Source organism: Drosophila albomicans, chromosome 2L (assembly GCF_009650485.2).
Source record: "Drosophila albomicans strain 15112-1751.03 chromosome 2L, ASM965048v2, whole genome shotgun sequence".
In the NCBI taxonomy this organism is placed as follows: domain Eukaryota; kingdom Metazoa; phylum Arthropoda; class Insecta; order Diptera; family Drosophilidae; genus Drosophila; species Drosophila albomicans.
The window spans coordinates 6,955,635-6,973,037 of NC_047628.2; the positions used below are offsets into that span (position 1 = coordinate 6,955,635).

Consider the following 17,403-nt stretch of genomic DNA (forward strand, 5'->3'; position numbering starts at 1 on the left):
GACAATCGATGGCCAGATACACCAGGCTGATGATGTTGCAACATACACAAAACAAAAAAAAAGAATACAAATGAAGTCAACGAGTCTACAGTCCCCAGTTGTAACCAGCCCCCACTAACACCCACACACATTCCCAATTCTGTTGCATTTACAGAGACGCCACACAATGCACCATTCATAACCGGAATCCGGCCACGATATCGGGTAGGCGACATATTGCGGGGCAATTGCACATCGCGACACTCACGGCCGGCGGCGAATCTCACATGGAATGTGAATAATGAAGAGGTGAGTCCAACGCAAATTATGCAAACACAATTTTCTTGTTTTTAAGCGGCATCTGTGCGTAATTTATGCGTGAGTGTGCGGCGGTGTATCTCTCTATGTGTGTGTGTGTTCGAGAGAGTTGTGGCATGAGCCATGTAATTACCACAGAAGCCAAAACACACGCATACACTGCGCTTAGATAGGCGTCTGTTTTGCCACGCCCAATGCATTAGGCCCTTGCCTGTAATAATTTAGAGCAGTTTTATGCACGCACTGGGCATGAAAATGCTGGGGAATATGCTATTGGAGAAAATGCTGTTGGAAAACTTCTCTTCTCAGTGGCGCAAACATTTTCGCAGTTTTCATTCAACATTTTTGGGGGCAACTCCCCCCGTCAGTCTCTTGGGCAGGGTTATAGGCAAAATCATGACTCTGCAAATCCACGGTAAAGTGTCTAACACTCTCTGTGTTTTTGTTTTTGGTTTGCTTAACTAATTTGCCATTTGTGCTCTGCGCCGAAATGTATGCAACGCTTTATTTGCATGCGAGTTTGCATTTCTGTTTTGCCGCGATCTTTTGCTGGGATATGTTGATAAGTCCACAGTCTGTGCATAATGAAGTGTCTGTTTGTTGCATATCGCGTATACTTAACTTGACTAGTCGAACATCATTTTGCACCAATGAAGAATGTACTTTAATTTATTCCTTGATTTTTTAAAGACTAAATTTGACTAAATAAAGGGTTTTAATATTAAACTTTCAATTAGTTAATTTCATGTTTTTAACTTAATGTAACATTTTTCTTTTCGAAAGAGGATTTATTTCTTTAATCTATCTGTGCATTATAGGATGTCTGTTTGTTGCACATCGCGTATACTTAATATTGGCTATACTTTTTAAACACAATTTTGGATGTGTCAAAAACGTAGTATTTTATATTAAAATAGTGGTAATAACTAAGTTAATGTTATTGCATTTTTAATTTAATGAGAATTAATTAATTTATTTAATATGCGAATTTATTTCACAGCAGATTATTTATTCAATTTGATTTCTTGTACTTCATTTAATGTATAATTGTTCACTTCCATAGAAAAAATTGTTAAATAAAAATAAATGACAAATACTTAACATTTAGATAACAAAATTAAACTAATTAACATGTAAATTTGCTTTACTGGATTTAATATTAAATTGTTAATAAATTTGATTTTTTTTTTAGTGCAAAATTGTACTCTTCGACAGTTTACTTACTTACTTACTACTTACTGCTTACTGCTTACTTAACTTTATTTAATGTAAGATTCTCGAAATATGTTTTAATTTTGTTTTAATTGTTCCTTGTTTAAAAGTTTGTTGTTTTTTTGTTTAAGCACATCTTGAAGTGTTGCAACAAGCTATGAACTAAGCGAAACAAACTCAGTCAGTTGTTGTGATTGAAGTGCAGATGAAGTGTGCACATATTTTCGACATTTTCAATCAATCGACAAGGCATCGACATCGACATCAACATCGCCAGATGCAGCTCAATTGCAATTCCAGCCAACTCAATCCAAACCGAAGCAATTGCAACTTGAGCGCCTTTTCAGCTACTAGCGCAGAATTGCGGTTTACCTCTGCATCTGTGTGAATATGTGTCTGTGTCTGTGTCTACATTTGTGTGTGTAAATGCACATATGTGTATTCCCTTTGTTTTGCTGCTGCTTTTTCATGCTTTCTTGTTGTTTCCGCTATTATGCGCCATCAATGAACAATGTTTGCCATACAGAGAGTGAGTGTGCGGGAGAGAGAGAAATTGCAACAACACGCAGCAGTGTTTGTGGCTGTGAATGTGTTCGTCTATGTGTGTGATAGCTAATTATTTAGCTGACTGCGTTTATTATGTGATTAAGCATCCACAACGGAACCACTATGGAGCTTCATGTCAAATTGAACAAAGCGTGAACAGCTAATCTTTTACTTGTTTTTTGAGATGAATTCAGTCGCTTTAAAGTGAATTATTAATTGTGTTATTAATAAGAATAATACTATTCTATAAGAATTCTATTTGAATTCTATTTTTAGTAATCGATGTTTGGTGGCCTAATAAATTCATCAAGTTGGATTTAGCTATTTAAATTTGCATACATTTTGAAAGTTTAATGAATGATTGAACAATTCTCAAAGTAAAAAGTATTTAGTATTTAAAATAATATGAGTTAAACCTGATGAAAGATGAACTAAGTTTATAATTTAAAATATATTTTACGATTCTATTACAAATATCCTCAAATACAATTTGAATTACTTTCATCGCAGGTAAATCCTTCGCATGTCCGACATCACAAGATACTACGAGATACTCGCAACGAAATGGAAACTGCGATTGTGGGCATACATTTTGTGGTCACCGATCAGCACTTTGAGAATGGCAAATTAAAGGTGACATTAAATGTGTTTTGTGCTAATGATTGGGAATTGTGTTTTATGAGTATTCTTTCATACGCAGTTACGTTGCAATGCACAGCTGCATGATGTGTACTGGAAGACCACGGAAAAGACCATTTTGGAGGCGGATCTGTCGAGCAAGTATGGTGGGGGTGCCAATGGCAATCGTGTGAGTGCCGATGAAGTATACGACCAGTATACGCTGCATGAGGATGAGCAATTCCATAGCAAGAAGAACAGTTACCTGACGCAGCTGCAGGGTAAGTTGTGCAGCCCAATTAGCTTTCACACACTACACAAAGTTCTCGCTGTAGAAGCAGAGACAAAAGACAACAACAGCAACAGCAACAAACGAGTACATGGCCTGCATTTTTCTATTTCTCGCTAGACTTTCTTTTTCATTTTGTACCCTCAGGCGAAGAAGACGATGGCGTCGATGGTTTAGAGGATGGCGGAGCTGCCTGGCGAGGTGTTGGCTCGGGCAGCAGCAGCATCAGCGTGAGCAGCATCCAATCTGTGGCATTCAGTGGGGCAACAGCAACGGCAACACTGCTGGCCCTACTCAGTTGGTCGCTGGCCAGGCAATTAGTGTCGCATCTGGTGGCGATTACAAAGCCCGGCCAGCTACCGATGCGGGATGAAGCCCTACAAAAGGAGCAACAGCATTGTCAGAGACAAAGCCTGCGGGTGACCAGCTGCAGCAGCGACAGCGACAGCGGCAGCTTCAGTAACTGCAACTGCAACAGCGATAGTAGCAAAGGATGTAGCAGATGTATCAGGCAATTAACATGATTCAATTGTCACGCAACTCTTGTGCCACACTTCAGGGAGGGTAAGGCGGAGCGAGAACCAGCCGAAGAAAAATAGGCAGCATGTTGAAGATGTGAAAGTTCAGCCCAAGGCGACTAGCAACTGCAACAACTGCAAATGCAACTGCAGCAGCAATTGCAAACTGCAAAATGTATCTAAAATATTTACACCAACACTCATACACACACACACTAACAAATACAAACACAAGTTTCAGCTAGCTCAAAGTAACTTCGAATGCATTTAACAGATACAAAAACATGTGCATAACAACAACTAACCAAGCAAAGAATGCAGCAAAATTTCATTTATTTTTCTTGTCAAACATGAAGAGAGGCTGCGAAAATGGGTTCTAAACGAAAACTGCAGTATATCGAAAGGTTTCGATTACCAATACAACAAAAACCAAATACAAAATACAAAAATCCAGAACAGAACAGAACAAATTTCGTTGCATTGCCGAGCCAAAAGAAAACAAAAACAAAATATTCCTGCACGTCAAGCTTATCCAACTACGAAGTGAACCATTTCAGCTCGATTCGCAAATGCAGTTTTGATCATTCATTCGAAATACAAAAGAAATGTGCTAAGCTTTTCACTTTGGTTCTCTAAAATATATATATACACACATACATACAATATATATTTATACATAAATAAATATATATCGCAGTCTAAATTATATATTATATGATTGACATTTATATGTACCATATAAAGTTATATATGTATGAGCATACATGCATATACTCGTATATGTATTATATCTAATTGTAATTCCAGCATCCCCCAGAAAGCAAATCGAAGTGAAGCAATTAATTGATAAGTCTAAATACGCCTATATATGTGAAAGTATATATGTATTTGTATATAATATAAAAGGGAAATCGAAAATTGTATAATATAAGTATTTACGGTAGATAATCAAAAATAAAACGAGCGAAGTAAAAACATACAAGTTGTTTCATTTATTTATACTTGAAAAGGTTAAAGAGTAGGTTAAAGAAAATAAATTTGTGATTTATATGTTACTACGTTCAATTACAATTCCATCATTTTAGATTTCCATAGCAAACTTTTAGATTTGACAAGCAATACTCAGACTGGCAATTTGGATGTTCGAATTAAAATATACCAAGAATATTGTGCTTGTGCTGCCCTCAAAGAATTATTTAATTAATTATTCCAAGAGCTCACAACTCACGCCCCAATGGCGTCTTCTTAATGATCATGAGTTGCCTGCTGCCTGCCTGCTTGCTTCACACTAAAAATGCTCATAAGAAATGACAACCATAAACTTGAGTTTTTCCGGACATTCGGGGAAAGTGAATAACAAACAAAAACAATTTGAGTTTGCTTGATGGACAGACAGGTCGAGGGATGAGCCTCCTACAATTAGCATAACTAAAACGCTCAATTAGGCGCCTAAAATGCTTTTGCAGTAGGACCTCGACCTCAGCAAGGACACCCGCAGAGGGTGCAATGCAATTTTCACCTTTTATTACATTTCTCTGTCTCTGTTTTATATTTATACGTTTCTTTTTTTTCGTCGTTTTCTTTTTGTCTGTCGCTGCGTAATGTTTATTTTTAATTATATTTTTTCTTTGCACATTGTTTTGCTTTTCTTAATTTTTTTTTTTTTTTTTTTTTTTTTTTGGTTTTGCAAGTGTTGCTCTTTGCTTTTTGTTGTGCGTCCTCATTGTTGGCGATTTGTGGGTGTAATAAACGTTAATGGCGGTTGACCACAAAGAGAAATTGCGGCACTTCTTTTGTCGCATTTTCCTCGGCGCATTTTCCTGATTAGCGCACTTTTCTTCTTCCATATTATTTGAAGCTTTCGCATTGCTTAGAGGCGGCATCATTTCGTTTAATTGGTTCTATTTAATTGATGATTTGTTATCAGCTGTTTAGTACTTAATTATTTGCATTACTTATGACATTATATCAGTAAAGAAAATAAAGGAAAAGTAGCGAAAAAAGAATCTCGGAGCGCTTCAAGCGTATCAGCCAAGTTTCTGACAAAGCGGCTAAAAGCATTTAAAAGAAAAAGAAAGCAGAAAGAGAATTTTCGTCTTTCAATTCGACTTTTCGTCTACTTCTTTCGCTGTGATTCTTTTTTTTTTTTTTTTTGGTTTCTCATCCAGCACACTGTCGGCGAAAAGTTTTCGTCCAAACGAAAGTTGAGTATTTACAAAAGTAAAGCGGCTTTTAAAAATGTTCAGGCAACTTGGCTTGGCTTTTCACTTAGCGACAAACTGACGCCCCGCAGCAACAGCAACAACAACAACAGGAGCAACAGGAGCAACTACTATGATAATAACAGCAGCAGCAACAACCGAGAGCGAGGCACACATCAAGTTAAGTTGATGTAGCTACATATTCATAATGCTGATTGTCGTTGTTGTCAACGCTGTCATCCAACAGATTGAAAATTTATTCAAAAGTCTGGCAAGTCTGCAAGTGGCTGCTGCTTGTCGACCACCGTAGACTGAACTGCCTTCCCTTTCCCCTCCTCCATTCCCCTCCCGTGTCCACTGTGGCCCTGCAGGATAATAACTTTAACTTGAAAAGTAGCTCACAAGCAGCTTTGCTCTGTAGTTTCTCACTTGTCTCCAGAGTTTTTTCCGCGAGACATTTCAGGAATTACAAAATGAAAGTAAGAAACTGGTCCTAAATAATTGATAAAATCCCATGAAAAAGCGAAAATTAACCTTATGAATATTGCAAAGATAATGAGTGTGTGAATTCATGAGTTACTGTATCTCATCAATAGGCCACGTGCAACGCATTTTAATTAAATTATTATTAAATTAAGTAAGCACTCAAGTGTAGATAATACGTGCGCGGCTGTTCAAACACTTTTTATAAAGTGCGAAATATGAATACATAATTTTTATTTTAACACAGCACCGACAGGCTGAATGTGGCACCTCCGATTTCTGGAAGTATATAAATACATATAAATTCTTAGTCCGTGTAAAAATCTAATATACTCATTTTCATTTAACTGGCCATTAAGGAGCATATAATTTAAGAACTTGAGAAACCAAACATAAAATATAACTCTATTATGACCCTGACCAAAAATATATATATATGTATGTATAAGGTCGGAGATGCCTTCCCAGCATTTTTTTTAAGCTATATATAGTATAAGCAATAATAATTATAGTATTTATGATTCCTGAAAATTTGGTTCCAATCAGATGAAAATTATAGAAATTTTATACGAAATACTTTTGTTTGGCAGGAAACGTGTTTTGCAATTGTTTTAATTGCTTTAGCTTAAAATATGGTATATTTTTACATACTGTAAGTATATTTTGAATGTAGAACAATATCGATATATCAAATAGCTCTGTACATTTTATTATTTTTGCTGAATATTTTCGATATATTTGCAGATTATGGTTTTATGAAAAATGCGGATATCTCACAGTCGAGCACACTCAACTGTAACCTTCCTTCTTGTTTAGTTTGTAAGGATTTTTGATTGTTTTCAGACAGAATATTTTCAATTCGATGGTTCTTTGATGGACAGTTCAAAAGCATGCTCGATCAAAGTGTTCTGGGAAATGCTGAAAACCCAGATTTGTTGAGGTTTGTGTATCGATTTTGAAAGCGTTGTTTTGCTGATTTTGCATCTTTATTTATGTATAAAGAGTGCATTGGTGAATTATGTTGCTCCCACATCACTTAGTATGTATTCAGAGATATCAACGTATCTGAAAATCTGAAAATCACGCACAAGTTTCATCTGTCGCATTTTCAAACCGTTGGCCACTTTTAAAAATTGTCCCATCTGTCTGAAATGGCAACTTTGGCTAACCACAAACAAAAAAAAAAGAACAAAATACAAAGAATACAAACAAACAAGCAGCAGGAATAACAACAACAACATCAGCAGCAGCAAAGAGAATAGAAAGCAGAACAGTAACAAACAAGTGCAAATAAAGTGGTATTTTTACAAACGTACCAAAGCCAAACCAACTGACTTGTGGGTCTACCACATATACAAACACACATACACACAACCGCAAAAAACTCAAACATACACCCACCACATACATACACGTGCAGACTCACACACACATACTCACAAATGTGTGCAGCAATCACATACACAACCACACGCATGTGTTCGCATTTAAAGTCATAAATTTTTATTTGTATGATGATGACTTAAGTTCTACGTGCGTTACAGCAACTCAACTTACACCTGCACCCCCCAAAACTTATATAGCCCCCATCCCATGCTCTCTCTCTCACACACACACACACACATTACTTTCCAGATAGCTTTAGTTAAGTGCATGATTATGCTTTTAGTGGCATGTTGAGGTTTTGTCAGTCAGTTGTTGCTGCCTTCTCACCTAACTGAGACTCACTTCTTCCCATTCTGTTTTTAGTGCAATACTTGAAACTGACTATGTGTGGAACATCTGGTTACCTATCATTGCCCTCCCTCCCTCCAACCCAACCCTTCGTGGCAGCCACGCTCTGTGCATACGTGCGTTATTAGCAAATTCTCTTTGAGGTTCTGTCTTTTGGAAACGTGAAATTTTCATATGTCTATTTCAAATATTGTTTTAAAAAAATTTTAAAAAAATTCGTAAGTGCATCTTAATTTTTGAAATATGTTTACCTTTTTTCGAAAATACTTCTCAAATAAGATTAACTGCTGTGTGATCAAACAATTAGTCATAGTGCCACTTAAAAGAAAGTCTTCAAAACATGTTGCAATTATATTGATTTTATTAATAAAAGCATATATTATAAATAATATATGTAAATATTTCTTTATGCTTTTTACACAATCTTAAAACAACCTACATACAACTAGCTATGATAAATGTAGTCATGGAAATCAACTCATTTCATTATTATTGACTCGTTAATAGTTACATCGAAATCCGGCAGGAAATGTATGTAACAAACAGAAGGAGGCATCTCCGACCCCCGTTCTTGATCAGCGTCAATAGCCGATGAGATATAGCCATGTCCGTCTGTCTGTATAAACACCTATAAGCACATGTCTGTATAAATATACCTAAGATAGCCTTTGGTATTTGAGTCTTGTCAATTTATGGGGGTGGTAGTGGACGTGGCAAAAATTTGAAACAAACTTGATCTGACTATGAACATAACAAGCGATGACGAAAAAATTGTGTAGCTCTATCTCTTACAGTCTCTGAGATCTAGGTGTTCATACGGACAAACGGACATGGCTAGATCGGCTTGCTCGGCCTGTTGACCCTCATCAAGAATATATTTACTTTATAGGGTCGGAAATGCCTCCTCATGCCTGTTACTTACCCTAGCGGGTAGCGGGTATAAATATTAAGCGCACATTAAGATGATAATTCAATTTTATTAAAAAATTATTTTATAATACTTTTTACTATATCAATATACCTAAAATTGGCTTTGTTATTCTTAATTATTTTAGTTAAATATTGTTAGGTAGGTTAGACTTTTACCCGCTATCCGGTATCTCACAGTCGAGCATATTGAACTGTAGCTTCTTTACTTGTTTTTTTTTTCTTTGTTCTTTAAGTTAACATAATTAAAAGATTATTATTTATAAAATATATTCGCATATCGAGTCTTGTATCTAAAATTTTCAATGCTGAAAAAGTTAACATTAAAGCTCTATTAAATGAATATATTTTTTCATTGTCATTATTGAGTATACACAAACAAATACTGTGCTGACCCTATTTTAGAGGTTTCGGTGAAGTTTCATTATCGATATTATTCAATGACCATGCCTTTAAAAAAATATAAAACAGACCTAAGATGCTAAAAATAACAAAATAATCTATTGCCACATTGGCCGAATCATAAAAGAAGAGAAATATAATTATGAGTGGAATACAAAACTGCAGTCAAGATTTAAGTACAAAGTTTGCGGGTGCGTTGAACGCATAAAAATTCGAAGACCGAAAAAAATGCTATAAATTTTGATAGGCATATGCTAAAACTACAGAATGAAAGCACCAAGCTAACTAGATACATTGTTACTAAAGCGAAGTCTCTATAGAGCTATAAAAAATACAAGTAATAATGAATCGCAAACATAAAAAGTGCTCGTCAATGCATATAAATTTTAACAAGCTATATAAAAGAAAAGATGCCAACTACTTATATAAAATGTATGTAGCATATAAACATAATTATGTGGCTGGAAGGCAAGTTAAACATGGATTTTATGGCTGAGCAAGCCGCAGGGAAGATGCCTGTGAATTATTGTGCCTGGCAAGTGAATTAGTAGTGTAAAATTTACGTATGTATGTATGTATATGTATGTGTGTGTGTGTTTTCTGTATTTGGCAAGGAATTAAAACATTTTTAAATGGCGAGACAAACTGGCAGACCGGCTGAGTTGAGTCTGTCTGTCGCTGCTCATGACTCATGCGACGAAGTCTGCGAGGCGTTGCCAAAAAACACACAGCGAGAAAGATGGAGAAGAAAAAAGGAACCGAAAATGCAGCCGACAAAAGCAAAAGCAAAAGAAACATCAACATAAATTTTAGTCAAACAAAGCGTAACGCTCATGTTTTTTTATACGCCAAGTGTGAGTTACGTGGCAGCATCCACAACGCGTCGCGACGCGTCGCCTCGCAACACGACTGTGGGGCAGGGGTAATAGCAAGTTTGTGGCATTGCCAAATGCCAGCCTGGCAGCGATTCTAATGTCGTTGTCGCTGCATGGCTGAAAATGTTGCGTTTTATAAGGCGTAAACACTCACAATATGAATGTGAATGTGTAAACTCGCTCGCACTCATACTCACACTCAAACTCACACTCTAACTCACATTCCAACTTGCAACACGGCTTGGTTTTCGAGTGCCACCACAATTATGTGAGAAAGAGCAAGAAGGAAGTGCTCACAGCTTTTTGGCTTGCCGCTTGAAAGTATGCAGCAAAAAAATCACAGCCCCATGAAAGGAGCTGCAGAAGCAACAGCAACGAGAAGGACTTCACAGCATGCTTTGGAATGCGTTGCCTGGTCCGGGTTCTGGGGTTAGAAGGTTAGCGGCGGCTTCGAGCGGAGTCGTCGAGGTTGAAGTTGAGTTTGGAGTTGGGTCTCGCTCTTGTCGCTGTGTTTGTCTGTCTGTGTGTGTTGTGGTGAAATGATGCGACAAAGTATCAAATGAGGTTGCCCCTAAGCAACTGCTACTGCTGCTGCTGTTGCCGTCGCTGCTGCTGCTGTTTACTGCAACATAAATCAAAATCAAGACAAACAGAAAATCTACACATTCTAGTTCGTTTCGGGGATTCTTTCGGTTAGCCCAGTGCCAAGAGCGGAACGGAAATGCAGCCATGTAAGTAAGATAGTTTAGATATGTTGAAATAAACAAATTTGGGCTGCTCTACAAAGGAGGTGGACAGCTTGAGACATGCGATAAAGATAGATACGAGTAAGTAAGTGTGCCAACGCGGCTGTCAAAAGTCTGAGATAGAAAAGAGAAGCAAAACTAGAGCAACTCACTTGAATAAAATGAGAAGTAAGGGAAAGACTAGTCGATTATGTAGAGCAGCACATCCAAAATTATAAAATGCAAATACTTATTAACAGATAAGAGCCGCACGTGGCACACACACTGTGCCAGCTTATTAATGAAGCAGCTCTGAGGCGTGTCACGGTTTTTAGCTTGAAAATCATTGCACACTTAGGTGCTCAATTTAGGCAAAATGAAAAGTATACAGAGAATGCCACAAAAAAACTCCCGAGGCTGGCAGTGTGAAAAAATTTGAAATAAACGAATGAACGAAAAAACACTGCGAGCATTGCCAGAAATGTGGCAAATAAAAATAAATAAATAAATGAGATGCCTTTGGATGTGTGTCTGTGTGTGTGTGTACACTTTGCTCATTTGAAATTTCGCACCTGCTTTTGTTTTACATAAATAAATAAATATTTTATTAAACATACCCCACAATGAGCCATGCTGCAAAATGAGTTTTATTTCGCCCGATGTTGTCAACGCATTTTCAACAAACACATTTCCAACCAAATGTAATCCAATATACAGCCGACTATTGCCATTGCCGCCCTCCATGATAAGTGCTGCTCCTGGCTACCTGGCCATTGCACTGGTTGCCTTTCGCCTAAGCCGCAAAAGTGCTCGGCGTGTGTGTGCATAGACTGACATTGCCAACTCCCGATAACGGGGCGTATGTGAAATGCGATGCTTGAGTGAATGCCGCCTAATGAATGGACGCAGCAACAAAACGTGAGTGCACAACTGCTGCTGCTGCTGTGTGTGGGTTTTCATTTTCATTTCAGCATACAAAGCAGCATCACACAAAAGTAACAAAAAAATACACAATGGGGTTCGAGTATTGGACACCTTTTTTAGGCTAAAGTTTTGTGTATACCACTTACTCACGATACTTTTCTAAACGAGTGTATGAATGTTGAAGGAGTTGTGCAGAGTAAAACAAAACTGATTCTTAGCAAGATTATCACACATGATGAAAATCTTTTAAGTACAATATATTCACAAAATGTACAACAAATTAATCCATTCAAATCAACAAAATTTTGCATATTATTTTATTCTAACATGATGAAAACATTTTAAACACAATAATCACTGATATTACAAAAATTAAATCCATTTAAGTCAATGGAATTTTAAACATTTCAATCTAACACGACAAAAACTTTTTAAGCACAAACTCAATGAATTTACAAAAATGAAATCCATTTAAATCAATGGAATTTGAAATATTTAAATATACAATGACATGGTAAAAACCTTTTAAGCACAATAGTCACAGAATTTACAAGAATTAAATCTATTAAAATCAACAAATTTTGAAAGATTGTAATGTAATTATTTAATTTATATCCATTTCCAAATAAAATACGCAACATCCAATATATATAATGAACCTTTATTGTCCTTACACGCTGCACATCCAACCATACCGAATGTATTATACCGACAAATAGACATTAAAGATCAAGTGTTAAGATCAACAAAGTGAACGATATTTCCAACTAAATACGGTCACGATTATGCTAATTATGATATGTATAGTATGATGTGGGCACTTTTTCAAAAATAATTTATACAGAATTTTATCTAAAATAAAGTTAATATTTCAATTAAATAAATTATAAAGTTAAGTAAGTGATTTCATGAAAACTAGTATAATCATTTTGAGGGAATCTCGTAGTGTGATATTCTTTAAAAAAAAACCTATGGCTACTTGTTTATTTTCTTTTTGGAAACGTTTGCGTTTGGCCATTCGTCTATTATCAGTCTGTCTAAACGTAGACACAGATTGCTATTCAATTTCAATGTTTGTTTTCGACTTGCATTCTGCATTTTTGTGGGCAGAATGGCTGAGAATTTGTTTACAAATTGAATTAGAAATCAGCTGTGCCATATAGTAAAAAAGTGAATTCAAATGAAAAAATTCCTTAGCAGAATGGAACCATTGATTTTCGTTAGCAATAGGGAATCAATTCGAGTGAATAGTGAAACACAAAAATATACAAATTTAAAACATTTTTGAATTTAGATAATTATTAATTTTCTGTAAATAAAGTAAAAGGGAGAAAGCTAAGATGACTGCATTTTACAAATTTTAGCTTCTAATTGAGAATCATTAATAGTCAGACTATGCTTATGGTACTTGATATCTTTGCTTTGTATTTTTAAAAAGTCGACATTTATAATTCCCCCAAATTTGACATAACTTTTTATTATTCTCGAGCATATTTTGAACAGAAAAATTCAATAAGTTTGTGTATTGCCCAGTGGTCAAATTCATGGAAAATATTTACTATGCAAATCGAATGACAAGAGCCAGGGGGCAACTGAGGCAACATCATTTCATTTTTTTTCTTTTCATTTTTGGGTTTTTGTTTTAAACGCACAGAGGGCGAAAGAGAATCCGAAAGCATTAATTAATATTCAAGTGCGCTTCTGTGTTTTTGCTCTCATTTCTTTTTCTCGGTTCTCCCTATTGTTATTTAATTTCATGCAGGCGACATAGCAGAAACCAGACGGAGAGCGGGAGCTTCAGCTTGAGAGTAAAGTCTGAAACGACATCCCGAGGGGAACTTATCAGTGTCAACGTTGTGCCAATAAAAACTATACTAGTATGCAAATATTTCCACAATCAAACAAATAGCTGCTAACAGCAGTAGTAGCAGTAGCAGAAGTAGCAGCAGTTGCTGTAGCTGTAGTTGTAGATGTAGAAGAGGCAACAGCAAACACAATACAAACAAGCGAAAGCACGAGATGTGGGCCAACAAAAGCTAAAGGAATCCCGCAGGACGCAGGGCACAGTACAATAACAACAGCAGCAGCGGCAGCGGCAGCAACATCAAGAGCAACAACTAGAGCGGCATGCATAAGGCATGCAGAAATAATGGTAAAAAGCAAAGGCAACCAAAAAGAAAAGACACTGCATGAAAGTGAAGTGCTCGAAGTGAAGCAGCTGCCTCACGTTTTCCTGTTACGCCACAGGACAACAAGACAACAGGAGAGCCAGGACATGCTCTGCTTCTAGTTTTCTATATCTGTTCTGTTCTGTTCTGTTTTTGCTTTTGCTTTCGCTTCACCGCTATTCACAATTTTGCAATTTGCCATTCGCCACTCTCCATTCGCAATTCGGCATTGCGTTGTTGCCAGTTCCGATTCGTTCACTTTCTGCTTTCACTGCAGCGGCAACTTGAACATTGGCTTTGATTTTAGCCTTAGCTTCAGACATGGCTAAAAAGCACAACAACAGATTTGCATAGCGCAGAGCCATTTCACATTCTTTGTTTATTTCAATAGAATAACAACAACACGCAGAGCAACTTCAAGAAAGAACAACAATAACAATAACAACAAGAATAATAATAATAACAATTCCCTTGTCTAGCGTGTGCATGGCTTTATTTCACTTTTTTTTAAGCGGGAGTCGCGCACAACTTGCACAACTTTCATACGCCATGTGGGACGCACTTTGCTCTAACTGAATTCGGGAGAGAGACGGGGGATCAGACAAGAAGGCAAGTTCCTTTTTAAGCTGATAACATTATGGCATTCTCTTACTTGCTTTTATTCCCTTGATGCAACTCAAAAGTTGCAGCTAGCAACTTTTTAATATTTGCGTCTTTTGTCGAATAAATAGCTCAAGGCCATTTCGCATTAATTTCTAATTAGTTATATTGGCAGCATTGATAAACAAAAATAGGTTCTTAACTATTTAAATGTAATAACATGAACCTTTAGAATGCTTAATACTATATAACTGAAGTGATCTTTTGCATAAACATATTTATTTCTGCATATTTTTTGATTAGAAATTCTATTTGCTCGCAATATTTCAAATGCATTCACTTGCATCCACTTTTAATTAAAATTGTTTGCCTGCATTTGAATTTCATTTAGATTTTAATGTCTTTGTCAGCTATGGTTTGCCATTGGCGAGTTTGAATATCAAAATAATAATATTGCCAGAGAAGCAAATAATTTTTCGCAATAGAACAGACAGCAGTAAAACTATTTGTTATTTCAATGCAAACATCAATAAACAATACGTAATTCTTGAAAGTGTTTTTTTTTTTCTAATAATTTAAATCTGTTCTTTGAAATTTCATTATCAAGTGATTTTAGGAGCTTCAAAATCAGTTTGTGGTAATCCTTTAATAAGCAAAACTAAATAGATTAAATTCAAGCAGCTGTTTGGTAATTCAATTTATTAAAATAATTCTCGTACAGAGGCAGAGGTAAATAGATATTTCATACTCAGAAATGTTTCGAAATATTGAATAATTAATCGAATAATTTATCAAGCTACTTATTAAGAGAAATTGTTTTTATTTGTTGAAAGTAAATTAACATGGTTAGTAATTTGAGTTGTGCATTCAAGCCAATAAATCTATTTGCAAAACATCCTTTTTGGGCTAACTTTAGCCATTCCCTATTTCGTAGCTATTGGGAGAGAGTCGTAAAACAACTTAATTTCACTTAACCTAGACAAAAATGCCGCTTGACGCGCTTCGCAACTTAAAAGCCATAAAAGCCGCAACAAAGGCAACAATGCCCCTCCGCTTCCCGCCCCTCTCTCCAGAATCTTTTTACCTACGCAGTTTATGCAAACTTACGCATTGGAGTTGAGTAACTGGAGAAGCGAGTTGGGCTTGATAAACTATAAGCCACAAATTTGCATGAGGCTGCCGCCCACGACTACAAATTGCCATTAAATGCAGCAGGCGGTTAGGGGGTGTGGCAAAGTATAGTAAACGTGGTAGAGGTGGGGGAATTGAACGTAAACGCATCTACTGTCTGCAGTTCATACCTGAGCTATCCCAACAATAACTGACACCAGTTGCTGGCTGAAGCGACGCTTCTACTTTCCACTTTCTACTTTCCACTTTGTTGCAACAATTTGCGCGCGCCCGAGGCGCCAGCCAGGACGATGATGTGTGCAGGAGCAGAGAAGGAGAGCAGGAGCGACAAGTAGGACGAAGCGTAGCTGCTTCATTGCATTTAATTCATTTTTATTGCAAAAGCTTACATACAGATAGAGCTACCGGATAGCAAAGGACAGGAAGCCACTTGCCATGGCCTGCTCTTTAAAATTATATTGGCGAAATTTTATGCAGTTGCAGCCAATGCTGCTGCTAAGCCAAGACCCAACACTAGGGCCAAAACCAGCTGACGTCCTGCCACCGCCATCGCTTGCTCGCTCCATGGCATACAAAAGTTTTTACAAAGTAGCTGTGGCAGCAGATGCTGCAAGTTTAAACAGAAAGGACTCCGAATAGTGGCAGCAATTCTGCACAAAAGCCAACACTAGCACCAGCATCAGCAACAGCTACAGCGAGTCTCGGCGCCGGAACTAAGGACAGCTGAAGCATTTTGATGAAGCTGCTCCATATTGGTCGGGTAGTCGGGTCCTGGCTGCCAACATAATTTAAATAGCATGTAAATTAGACGGAAGTCTAAAATGACTGCATAATGTCTGCTAAAACTGCTCTAAGTGATTGTAATTTAGGAAAAGTTCTCAGCTCTCAGCTCTCGCTCAGCAGCTATGTCCATTTTGAACTTGAGCACAAACTTAAGCCCAATTGCTTAACTGAGCTCCTGCTAAGACGGGCAAATTATTACCAAGATTAATGACCCAACACTTTGTGATATACTGAATAACTCAAGTATTTTGCGATAAAGTGCAAAGAATGCTAATCAGTTAGTGATCATCTAAAAAGCAACACAGGCTGCGAAAGTAATAGAAATCTGAGCTATTGCAAGTAGTTGATTCAAATCGTAAATTAAAAAAGATTTTTATATTTTACTAAATTTCCTCAATTTTCAATAAATAGATTAAAAAATTTGTAATAATATTTGCATTGGAAGATAAAATCATTTAATTTCTGCGAAAAATTAACTGCACTTTATCAAATGCCTTGAAATATGGTGAGTTCCATGCTGAAATAAATTCTAAATTTAAGTAATTAAAAATGATTAATTATATTTTGGAATTAAGCAATTTATATTTCATAATCTTGTTTATATTTTTGAATTAATCCAATTGGATTTTAATATAAATACAATAGGAATCGGTTTAATGAAGATTTATACAGACCAGTAATACTCGCTTAAGTAGAATATATAATGGAAGAAACTAAGGTGTGATCGCCCTGATGCACTAAAAAATTTAACCAAAAAATATTAGAATTCTAAAACATTTAAAATATTATCTTTTCTTGAATTCCGAATTAGGTTTATATATATCTTAAAATATATAATATAACAGTGATTATTAAGCTCCTAGGAATTTACGTTAAAATTAAACATATTTAGTCTGTGTAGCAATAAAAAAAAGATATTAATGAACTTGGCAAAAATGTATTCAAATAATAGGAAACAATATATTATTTA

The 17,403-nt window shown here is 36.2% G+C and overlaps 1 protein-coding gene across 3 annotated transcripts in view; it reads left to right on the top strand.

Annotated features, from left to right (window-relative positions):
• The window catches only part of LOC117565092 (uncharacterized), a 37,357-nt gene extending 32,912 nt beyond the window's left edge, over positions 1–4,445 (top strand). For 2 of the 3 annotated variants that reach the window (XM_034244046.2, XM_034244049.2), the window contains exons 5-8: positions 155–288; positions 2,566–2,688; positions 2,756–2,954; positions 3,083–4,445. In XM_034244046.2, the coding sequence (XP_034099937.2) occupies positions 155–288; positions 2,566–2,688; positions 2,756–2,954; positions 3,083–3,486 (860 nt within the window). In that variant the 3' untranslated portion in view covers positions 3,487–4,445. The remainder of the gene's footprint in view (positions 1–154; positions 289–2,565; positions 2,689–2,755; positions 2,955–3,082) is intronic. The other variant, XM_034244050.2, reaches the window with a different exon arrangement.
• Positions 4,446–17,403: the final 12,958 nt, after the last annotated feature.